We start from the raw sequence: 12,339 nt of genomic DNA on the forward strand, positions 1-12,339 counted from the left end.
ATTTTAGGAAGTTGCCTTTGTTATATTTTCATAATTCTATGTGGTTTTGGGAGGAGAGTTCCTCTGCTCTACTCACGCTGCCATCTTGGCTCCCTCTAAGTATTTTTAAGTGTTCATTTTTCCATGTGAACTTGACAATCAACTCATCTAGGTAAAAGAAAAATGCTTTTGTAATAATGGCCAACTTAGCTCCACTTCCCAACCTTTGGCATTAAGTAGTCTACTTTTTGTCCCTATGGACTTGCCTGTTCTGGACATTTTTATAATAGAATCATAATATGTGGCCTGTTATGTCTTGACTTAACAGGGGACTGTCTATGTGTAACTGGGAAGTACTGTAGTGTTATGTCTGGCTTCTTTCACTTAGCATAATATTGAGCTAAAATTAATTTACAAATCATTCATTTAGAGTTTTTTGTGTAGACACCATGTCTCTTAGCACATTCATCCATATCGTATTGTGTATCAGTACCTTGCTCTTATTTATGGTTGAATACTATTCCATCATATGAGTATACAACATTTTATCTGTTCATCAGTTGATGGACATTTGGGTTGTTTCTACTTTTTGGCTGTTATGAATAATGCTGCTATGAACATTCATTTACAGGTTTTTGTGTAGATATGTTTTCAGTTTTCTTTATACCAAGGAGTAGAACCAGTGGGTTAAATGTTAAGTCTATGCTTAACCTTTTGAGGAACTGCCATACCATTTTCCAAAGTACCTACATCATTTTATATTTTCACCAGCACCATATGACAGTTCTATTTTCTCCATATCCTTGCTAACACTTGCTCTTGTCTGTCCAATTATATAGCACCCATTAATATTTTTAAGGAGGTTTTGTGAGATACTAGTGTTGAATTTTAACAAATGATTTTTCATCTTACATGGAAATTATCAGAAGATTCTTTTTGCTCTTCTCTTGATATGGTGAATTATAATAAATAGATTTCTTCATACTCATGATGTTGATTTTGTGTAGTTGTCTCCTTGGATTTGCTTTCTTTCTTGAGAACAGGAAATTACTTAGTAGACATGTAATTGTTTAATAACAACTAAAAATTCTACTGAGAATTTTAAAATTAATTGATATGCGTGTTCAGAGTAAAAGAGTTCTGTTTTCTTGCAGACTTAACTTGAACATCCTTATTGCAAGATGAGTTACATCTATGCTTAAAAGGGTACTAAATAAATAGCTTAAATATTTACTTTTATCTTTTATAAAATACTAAGAATACTATCTCCTTCAAAATATAGGTAAAATTTCAAGATTTTTATAAGTTAAAGTATAAGCTAGTTCATTTTAATTAGTCTCCTTTGCCTGGGTATTTATTGTGGGTAGGGAGAAAACATATTTGGTAGCACTAGTCATAATAATTTCTAAGTCCAATTTTAGTACAACATTATGGGTAAGGCATGTGTTTATGTTTATGAGTGTGCATTTATTTAAAAATAAGGACTTTATTTTTTTTAAATAATACATATTCTTACTAAAATATCAAAATACAGAAAGTAAAAGTAGAAGAAGACAGTGAAAGCCTGTAATCCCACTGCACAAAGAAAACTTACATTACTATTTAGTGGATATGTGTCTACACCCACAGACCCATATATACCAAACATATATATATATATATATATATATATATATATATGATACAATACATAAATGCATACACAGTACATATTTTATGTTTTCTCTTAAGGAGAGTAGACTAATTACATTTTAAAGAACTGTTTAAATGTTTTATAATGCACAGCATCCCATAAGGAAAAGGGTCTTGCTCAACCTTTTTTCCCCCATTTTTTTATTGGGGTAAAGTATACATACCATGAAATTTACTGTCTTAACCATTTTTAAGTTCAGTTTAGTGGTATTAAGTACATTCATATTGTTCTACAACCATCACCGCTGTCCATCTCCTGAGCACTTCATTTTGCAACACTCAAACTGTATACCTTTAAATAATAATTCCCCTGGTCCCCTCCTCCAAGCCCCTGGCAACTGTCATTCTGCTTTCGGTCTGTATGATTTTGATTACTTTATGTACCTCATATGAATGTAAACATACAGTATTTGTCTTTTTGTGGCAGACTTAATTTCGTTCAACATAATGTCTTGAAAGTTCATCCATATTATGCACAATTTCCTTTCTTTTTAAGGCTAAATAATAATTATGCACTCAAAACAAATTGTTTTATTTCTTAGTTGTATTTCTTTTTTAAAAAATTTTTTATTAAGGTATTATTTATGTATACTCTTATGAAGGTTTCACATGAAAAAACAATGTGGTTACTACATTTACCCATATTATCTAGTCCCCACCCATACCCCAATGCAGTCACTATCCATCAGTGTAGTAAGATGCCACAGATTGACTATTTGCCTTCTCTGTACTACACTGTTTTCCCCGTGATCCCCCACACCATGTGTACTAAACATAATACCCCTCAATCCCCTTCTCCCTCCCTCCCCATCTGCTCTCCCACACCCCTCCCCTTTGGTAACTACTAGTTCCTTTTTGGAGTCTCTGAGTCTGCTGCTATTTGGTTCCTTCAGTTTTGCTTCATTGTTATACTCCACAAATGAGGGAAATCATTTGCCACTTGTCTTTCTCTGCCTGGCTTATTTCACTGAGCATAATGTCCTCCAGCTCCATCCATGTTGTTGCAAATGGTAGGATTTGTTTCTTTCTTATGACTGAATAGTATTCCATTGTGTATATGTACCACATCTTTGTCCATTCATCTACTGATGGACACTTAGATTGCTTCCATATCTTGGCTATTGTAAAAAGTGCTGCAGTAAACATAGGGGTTCATATGTCTTTTTGAATCTGAGAAGTTGTATTCTTTGGGTAAATTCCAAGGAGTGGGATTCCCAGGTCAAATGGTATTTCTAATTTTAGATTTTGAGGAACCTCCATACTGCTTTCCACAATGGTTGAACTAGCTTACATTCCCACCAGCAGTGTAGGAGGGTTCCCCTTTCTTCTCATCCTCTCCAGCATTTGTTGTTCTTAGTCTTTTCAATGCTGGCCATCCTTAATGGTGTGAGGTGATATCTCATTGTGGTTTTAATTTGCATTTTCCTGATGATTAGTGATGTGGAGCACCTTTTCATGTGTCTGTTGGCCATCTGAATTTCTTCTTTGGAGAACCGTCTGTTCATATCCTCTGCCCATTTGTTAATAGGATTATTTGCTTTTTGGATGTTGAGGCTTGTAAGTTCTTTATATATTTTGGGTGTTAACCCCTTGTCAGATACATCATTTACAAATACATTCTCCCATACTTTAGGATGCCTTTTTGTTCTGTTGATGGTGTCTTGGCCGTACAAAAACTTTTTAGTTTGATGTAGTCCCATGAGTTCATTTTTGCTTTTGTTTCCCTTGCTCGAGGAGATGCATTCAGGAAGAAGTTGCTCATGCTTATATTCAGGATCTTAGCTGTATTTCTTATATAAGAAATGAATAGTCATGTTGGTAAATATAAATAATCATTAAAGTGAAAATTTTTGCTTATTGCCTTTTTTCTATTCCAGCTCTTTTCTTTATATTTTTCACATTTTACTGTGATATCTCTGCTTTAAGTGCTTTTAAGAGCACACATACCTGGTACCTAACAGAAAAGCCTTTAAATTCAGACTATTCATTGTAAATTGTCAGTACCACCATATTTCATTGACTACCATGTCTGTGGTTTGTAAGATACAGTGTTATTACATATACTGTTAAGGTAGAAGAAAATACTTCCAATCATTATTAAAAGATGAATCCCAATGTTATAACTATTAAAATGTGGGAAGTGTTTACTATGGGGTCTATGAAATACAATAGATTTATGGAAAGGGTTTGTCCATCATAGCATAACATGTAGTAGCCTCATACTTTGTTAATCTTGTAAAAAAGAAGGAATAAAGGAAATGATCTATTTTTCATATTGAGAAGCAGATCAAAATTTGATTTTCACTTTGTTTTCTGTAGTTCCCTCTGCATTGATTGTTAAGCTCAGTAACATTTTTAGTGCCTACTAAGTAGTAGCCATTCTAATAACAATAGTTAACATTGTATAAATTTACGGTGTGCTAGACACTATTTTGAGTACCATGGAGGAAACTGAGCACAGAGAACTGAAGTGATTTGACCAAGGTCATGCAGCTAGGAAGTGGTGGAGTCAGGATATGAATGTAGATTGCCTGACTTACAGTCTGTGATGTCAGCAGTATTCCTAGGCACATAAGATGAATGAAATATTGTCCTTCCCTCAACACAGCTTACCAGGCAGTATTTGAGTATGTGCTGATAAACTTACATGAAATTATTCATACAGTTTTGGTAATAAATTTTTATTTATGTTTTTAGGACATTCAGTCAGAAGAAGGCTGCTATTGAAAGAGAGTATGCACAGGTAAGCTTGGAAATGGAGAGCCCCAATCCTAGGCATTCCTCTCCTTTGGTGTAAGCATAGATGTGGTTGTTGGAAAAAAGCTTTGGTATCCCTGCATCCTCCTTGTCTTATTACTGCTGTCTTACTTTGATCCCTCTTTTACTCCATTCAAATCTAAAGATGAGGAGCTAAGTTGCTCCTTAGTACAAAGAAAGTTGTGAGCCTTCTGGGAGAATATAATATCTACAATATTTGTAAAGTATTTATAATGTTTATAAAGTATTTACAAATATAAATAACAATGAATACATTTTATGAGTATATGTATTCATTCTCCCTTATATATCTCATACTCTGCAGTCTTATGAAAGGTTAATTGTTATTTTTATTCAATTAGGTGTTTATTTCTCATTAAGTCTCTTGATAGAGAATGGTATGCTTTCAGTAGATGGTATGGCATTATTTCTAGGGAAATCTAAGCACTTCTTTCTTTTGTTTGAATTAGAATCTTATTTGTTCCCAGATAGCTAAATGTGCCATGAAAAAATTAGTTGATATATCATCTTGTGGATGCGTTAAGAACTACACTTCCTTGTACAAAACTAGTTCAGCATAATTTGGAGATCTTGGCACTTGTAAGCAATACTTTCTTGTGAGCAGAATTCTGAAATTTGATCCTCCCACCAAAAAATTATACAAGTGCTATTTGTAACAATTAAAAAGTACAGGAGAGCATTAGAAGGAGAAATTAACAACCAGGAGTGCTGTACATGGTCACCACTATTGTTGCTGCTACTCTTGTTATTCTTATACATAATGAAATTGGGGCATGATTTTTTTGTATTTTGTTAGGTTTTGATTTTAGTTTTATTCAAACTTCATTGTAGTTAACCAGGCAGCCATCTGTCTTTATTTTATTCGATAGTCTTAGAATTACCTATTCCTTGAAAGCTGGATAGACTTATTCATTCAGCCTTTAGTTATTGAGTGTATATGTGAAATTGGGATAGTTATTATGCCCCTTACAGAAATGTTTTCATACAGTCCTTTTACAGATATGTTTTCATTGAGCTCAAAATGTATCATCTACTTTTAAAATTTAATTCAGAGTGAAAACTCTTGTATGATACCTTCTTCTGCAACATGATTGAAAGTTTTAATAATCAAATACATAGGGTTGACTCATAATTAAAATTTAAAATAGTATATTAAATTGTATGAAAAGTAGCAGTCTTCTGTCCTAATCCTCAGAGAAAAGATGAAATGCAGATGCCTGTTTTGATTCTCCTGGTGATCATTACCATATCTTTAACTGATTCTTGATTTTTCAAATCTAGACATTGCTTGATTACTTCTTACAGTAAATGAGAAATTAGCTTCATAAGTCATTCCTTTCCCTGCTGCTCTTCTCAATATAATTTGGCACTATTTTAGTGCCTTTGTTGTTTATCTAATTCTGAACAATATACATAGTGTTCTATCTCTTGTTCTGTTGAATACATATATATATATATATGTTTTATTACATATGTAGAGATAAATCTATTTTTGTGTATATATGAAATACACAGTATAGTGGATTACATTTTACAGTGTAGCCAAGTTTACTTTTGAAAAATTTCTTTAAATGCCTATCAAGTAGATAATATATTGTTTTGTTTACATAATTCTATGTAATAAGGTATGTAAACTATATAAGGTATATAATAATATATGTTTTAAATTCTGTAGACTAATCATACTCAGAAATTAAAGTATTCCTGTGTCTCCCTGCCTGGAACAGTTGAGCACATTTATGGAGAACCAGATTGCTGATCCTTTTTGTTATTGTCATATTTGCCTTTTGGATGATTTTTCTCAGTTCTTACTCTTCAATGCTCTCACATTTTCTTTTTCAATTTATTTGTTGATATAGACGAAGCTATCTTTGTATTCTTCGTTGATTGTCTAAAGTGTTTTTACTTCTTATCAGTAATAGAGAAACACCTAAAATAATTGACATGTTCTTTCTATGTATTTCACTGATTGTATCAGGCTTCTGTCTGAAGACATAACCTCATTGGTGATATGGTGTGGAGAGGAGAGCTGTACTATTTATTTATTTTTCTTTCATTCTCTTGGCGCAGTAAGAGTTGAAATTTTGGGGAATAAATTTTAAAAATTGAAATATATATACAGTAAGATGGACAAATCTTAGGGTATATTGTTCAATAACTTTATGAAGTAAATACAGTCATGTAACTACTACCCAGATTAAGATATAGAATATTACTAGTGCCCCAGAAGTAGCCATTCCTTATACCTTCCAGTGTTAACTAGCACACTGACTTTTGACACAAAAGTTGCCTTTGGATTTCTGACTTTTTGAACTTAAATGTATTATGTAGTTGGCACTCTATTGCATCTGATTTCTTTCATTCAGTGTTAAGTTTTTGAGATTCATACATCTTGTTGCATGTAGGAGTAGTTCATTCTTTTTTTAATTACTATATAATATCCACTGAATATATCACAGTTATTTCCTTAATGAAAAAAATTGGGTGGATTGTTTTCTTATTTATTTTTATTTTTATTTTTATTGCATTTTATTGTACTTTATTACAAATACATTTATTTGTATATATATATATATATATAGTTTTTTTTTTGAGAGGGCATCTCTCATATTTATTGATCAAATGGTTGTTAACAACAATAAAATTCAGTATAGGGGGGTCAATGCTCAATGTACAATCATTAATCCATCTCAAGTCTAATTCTCGTCAGTCTCCAATCTTCTGAAGCATAACGAACAAGTTCTTACATGGTGAACGAATTCTTACATAGTGAATAAATTCTTACATGGTGAACAGTACAAGGCCATTCATCACAGAAACTTTCGGTTTTGATCACGCATTATGACCTATAAACAATCAGGTCAAATATGAATATTCGTTTGATTTTTGTACTTGATTTATATGTTGATCCCACATTTCTCCTATTATTATTATTATTTTTATTTTTAATAAAATGCTGAAGTGGTAGGTAGATGCAAGATAAAGCTAGAAAACATAGTTTAGTGCTGTAAGAGGGCAAATGTAGATGATCAGATGATCAGGTGTGGGCCTATGGACTAAGTATTAATCCAGGCTAGACAAGGGCAGCAAAACATCCAAGGATGCAGAAGATTTCTCTCAAAGTAGGGTGGGTGAGGTTCTGAAACTCACCTCTGTTGATCCCCAAATTCTCACCTGATGGCACCCCTGCGATGGTGCCTGTCTTAGGTTGTTCCTCCCTTGAGGAATCTTACCCATCTCTGGCTAACCAGTCATCTTCCGGGGCCATACAGGGAAATGTAAAGTTGGTAAGTGAGAGAGAAGCCATATTGTTTGAAAAGGTTAGCTTTTTACTTCTTTGCAGATTTATGCCCTGTGGCTTCTATGCCCAGAATTTGTCTCGAGGTATCTTTACCACCTGGAGGAATTATGATACTCGGTAAATTCGATATGAGACACGAATTCTATTTAAGGGTTGTAATTAGGAAGGAAGAAGAAAAGCTATAGATGTAGCATATGGAAGGAAACATGGGAGGATTGATTATTTCTTTGACATGTCTTCTTGTAGAGTACCTTAAGTATGTATAGGTTTTAAACTACTAACTAATTTGCACACACATATTAACATAATAGGAATACGGTGACATAAACAAAGCAAGTCTATAATTACCATCCATCTCCAGTGAAGCCAAGAAAACCATTTAGGCACCCTAGGCATTTGTGAAAATTTATCTATGATATAATGGATATTTTCCAACTGTACTTGAACAGTCTGAGAAAAATCAGACAAATTAAAGCAGCCCATTTCTGGGATCTGTTTACATCCCATATGTTCTTTTAACCATAGATAGTCTATAGTCATGAGATTTTGGAGTGCTACAACTTGCACCCCTCCCAACTCCTGGTTGAGGTCCAACAGTACAGATCTGGTCAAATTCGTTGTCTCACTGTATGCACATGCCAGCCTAGACATCTCCCTCCTCATTCCAATGGCAAGTCCAGGAGACGGTGGGCTGGATGCAGCCACAACCGCAGCATCGTCTGGATCCCTGTGGAGGCTTTTTGATGATCATCCCCCAGCATAAGTCCTCCAGAGAGTGCTGATGCCGGAAGCTCCTCCTTATATCGTATCTTAGTTCATTTTCTGGGTATCCAAGCTAGGCCTTGATCTTCTGCATAGAAACAAAGAGACCCTTTGCCCACACTTTGACATGCCCTCTATACCACTGTGCAGAACTCATTGGAGGTCAGCACACAGTAACTGCTTTTTTTTTTTTTTTTTTAATTAAGAGAAAGGAATATTATCAGAAAAGAGTACCTCCATAGCTGATCATCTGACACCCTTTAAGTGATCAACAGTAAGGATATTTAAAGCATGTGTTGATCTTTGATTTACCAATAGTTTTATCTTATCAAGGAGTAATCCCCCTTTTCTTTCTTTCTTTCTTTTTTTTTTTTTTAATTTTTAATCTACACTTACATGAAGAATACTATAATTTACTATGCTCTCCCCTATATGAGGTCCCCCCTAACAACCACATTACGGTTACTGTCCATCAGCTTAGCAAAATGTTGTAGAGTCACTACTTGTCCTCTCTGTGTTGTGCAGCCCACCCTCCCCTTTCTACCTCCCCCTGATGCATGCTAATCTTAATACCCCCCTTCTCCTCCCCCCCCCCTTTATCCCTCCCTGCCCACCCATCCTCCCCAGTTCCTTTCCCTTTGGTACCTGTTAGTCCATTTTTGGGTTCTGTAATTCCGCTGCTGTTTTGTTCCTTCAGTTTTTCCTTTGTTCCTATACTCCTCAGATGAGTGAAATCATTTGGTATTCCTCTTTCTCCGCTTGGCTTATTTCACTGAGCATAATTCTCTCCAGCTCCATCCATGTTGCTGCAAATGGTTGGATTTTTCCACTTCTTATGGCTGAGTAGTATTCCATTGTGTATATGTACCACATCTTCTTTATCCATTCATCTACCGATGGACATTTAGGTTGCTTCCAATTCTTGGCTATTGTAAATAGTGCTGCGATAAACATAGGGGTGCATCTGTCTTTCTCAAACTTGATTGCTGCGTTCTTGGGGTAAAATCCTAGGAGTGGAATTCCTGGGTCAAATAGTAGGTCTGTTTTGAGCATTTTGATGAACCTCCATACTGCTTTCCACAATGGTTGAACTAATTTACATTCCCACCAGCAGTGTAGGAGGGTTCCCCTTTCTCCACAGCCTCGCCAACATTTGTTGTTGTTTGTCTTTTGGATGGCAGCCATCCTTACTGGTGTGAGGTGATACCTCATTGTAGTTTTAATTTGCATTTCTCTGCTAATTAGCGATGTGGAGCATCTTTTCATGTGTCTCTTGGCCATCTGTATTTCTTTTTTAGAGAACTGTCTGTTCAGTTCCTCTGCCCATTTTTTTTTTTTTTTTTTTTTTTTTTTTTTGAGAGGGCATCTCTCATATTTATTGATCAAATGGTTGTTAACAACAATAAAATTCAGTATAGGGGGGTCAATGCTCAATGTAGAATCATTAATCCATCTCAAGCCTAATTCTCGTCAGTCTCCAATCTTCTGAAGCATAACGAACAAGTTCTTACATGGTGAACGAATTCTTACAGAGTGAATAAATTCTTACATGGTGAACAGTACAAGGGCAGTCATCACAGAAACTTTCGGTTTTGATCATGCAATATGAACTATAAACCATCAGGTCAAATATGAATATTCATTTGATTTTTGTACTTGATTTATATGTTGATTCCACATTTCTCCTATTATTATTATTTTTATTTTTAATAAAATGCTGAAGTGGTAGGTAGATGCAAGATAAAGGTAGAAAACATAGTTTAGTGCTGTAAGAAGGCAAATGTAGATGATCAGATGATCAGGTGTGTGCCTATGGACTAAGTATTAATCCAGGCTAGACAAGGGCAGCAAAACATCCACGGATGCAGAAGATTTCTCTCAAAACAGGGGGGGTGAGGTTCTGAGCCTCACCTCTGTTGATCCCCAAATTCTCACCTGATGGCCCCCCTGCGACTGTGCCTGTCTTAGGTTGTTCCTCCCTTGAGGAATCTTACCCGTCTCTGGCTAACCAGTCATCTTCCGGGGCCATACAGGGAAATGTAAAGTTGGTAAGTGAGAGAGAAGCCATATTGTTTGCAAAGGTTAGCTTTTTACTTCTTTGCAGATTTATGCCCTGTGGCTTCTATGCCCAGCACTTGTCTCGAGGTATCTTTACCACCTGGAGGAATTATGATACTCGGTAAATTCGATATGAGGCACGAATTCTATTTAAAGTTTGTAATTAGGAAGGAAGAAGAAAAGCTATAGATGTAGCATATGAAGGAAACTTGGGAGGATTGATTATTTCTTTGACATATCTTCTTGTATAGTACCTTAAGTATGTATAGGTTTTAAACTACTAACTAATTTGCACACACATATTGACATAATAGGAATACGGTGACATAAACAAAGCAAATCTATAATTACCAGCCATCTCCAGTGAAGCCAAGAAAACCATTTAGGCACCCTAGGCATTTGTGAAAATTTATCTATGATATGATGGATATTTTCCAACTGTACTTGAACCATCAGACAAATTAAAGCAGCCCATTTCTGGGATCTGTTCACATCCCATATGTTCTTTTAACCATAGATAGTCTATAGTCATGAGATTTTGGGGTGCTACAACTTGCACCCCTCCCAACTCCTGGTTGAGTTCCAACAGACAGATCCGGTCAAATTCGTTGTCTCACTGTATGCACATGCCAGCCTAGACATCTCCCTCCTCCTTCTCATGGCAAGTCCAGGAGATGGTGGGCTGGATGCAGCCACAACCGCAGCATCGTCTGGATCCCTGTGGAGGCTTTTTGATGATCATCCCCCGGCACGAGTCCTCCAGAGAGTGCTGATGCCAGAAGCTCCTCCTCATATCGTATCTTAGTTCATTTTCTGGGTATCCAAGCTAGGCCTTGATCTTCTGCGTAGAAACAAACAGACCCTTTGCCCACACTTTGACATGCCCTCTATACCACTGTGCAGAACTCATTGGAGGTCAGCACACAGTAACTGCTTTTTTTTTTTTTTTTTAATTAAGAGAAAGGAATATTATCAGAAAAGAGTACCTCCATAGCTGATCATCTGACACCCTTTAAGTGATCAACATTAAGGATATTTAAAGCATGCGTTGATCTTTGATTTACCAATAGTTTTATCCTGTTAAGGAGTAATCCCCCTTTTCTTTCTTTCTTTCTTTTTTTTTTTTTTTTTTAAATTTTTAATCTACACTTACCTGAAGAATACTATGTTTACTATGCTCTCCCCTATATCAGATCCCCCCTAACAACCACATTACGGTTACTGTCCATCAGCTTAGCAAAATGTTGTAGAGTCACTACTTGTCCTCTCTGTGTTGTGCAGCCCCCCCTCCCCTTTCTCCCTCCCCCCCATGCATGCTAATCTTAATACCCCCCTTCTTCTTCCCCCCCCTTATCCCTCCCTGCCCACCCATCCTCCCCAGTTCCTTTCCCTTTGGTACCTGTTAGTCCATTTTTGGGTTCTGTAATTCTGCTGCTGTTTTGTTCCTTCAGTTTTTCCTTTGTTCCTATACTCCTCAGATGAGTGAAATCATTTGGTATTTCTCTTTCTCCGCTTGGCTTATTTCACTGAGCATAATACTCTCCAGCTCCATCCATGTTGCTGCAAATGGTTGGATTTTTCCACTTCTTATGGCTGAGTAGTATTCCATTGTGTATATGTACCACATCTTCTTTATCCATTCATCTACAGATGGACATTTAGGTTGCTTCCAATTCTTGGCTATTGTAAATAGTGCTGCGATAAACATAGGAGTGCATCTGTCTTTCTCAAACTTGATTGCTGCGTTCTTAGGGTAAATTCCTAGGAGT

General features: G+C 35.8%; 1 protein-coding gene across 3 annotated transcripts in view; it reads left to right on the plus strand.

Annotated features, from left to right (window-relative positions):
• Positions 1 to 12,339, plus strand: part of FCHSD2 (FCH and double SH3 domains 2) — a 332,094-nt gene that overhangs the window by 59,760 nt on the left and 259,995 nt on the right. For all 3 annotated transcript variants that reach the window (XM_073216029.1, XM_073216028.1, XM_073216030.1), the window contains one exon: positions 4,369 to 4,414. In XM_073216029.1, the coding sequence (XP_073072130.1) occupies positions 4,369 to 4,414 (46 nt within the window). The remainder of the gene's footprint in view (positions 1 to 4,368; positions 4,415 to 12,339) is intronic.

This window comes from Manis javanica, chromosome 11 (genome assembly GCF_040802235.1).
Source record: "Manis javanica isolate MJ-LG chromosome 11, MJ_LKY, whole genome shotgun sequence".
NCBI classification, from domain to species: domain Eukaryota; kingdom Metazoa; phylum Chordata; class Mammalia; order Pholidota; family Manidae; genus Manis; species Manis javanica.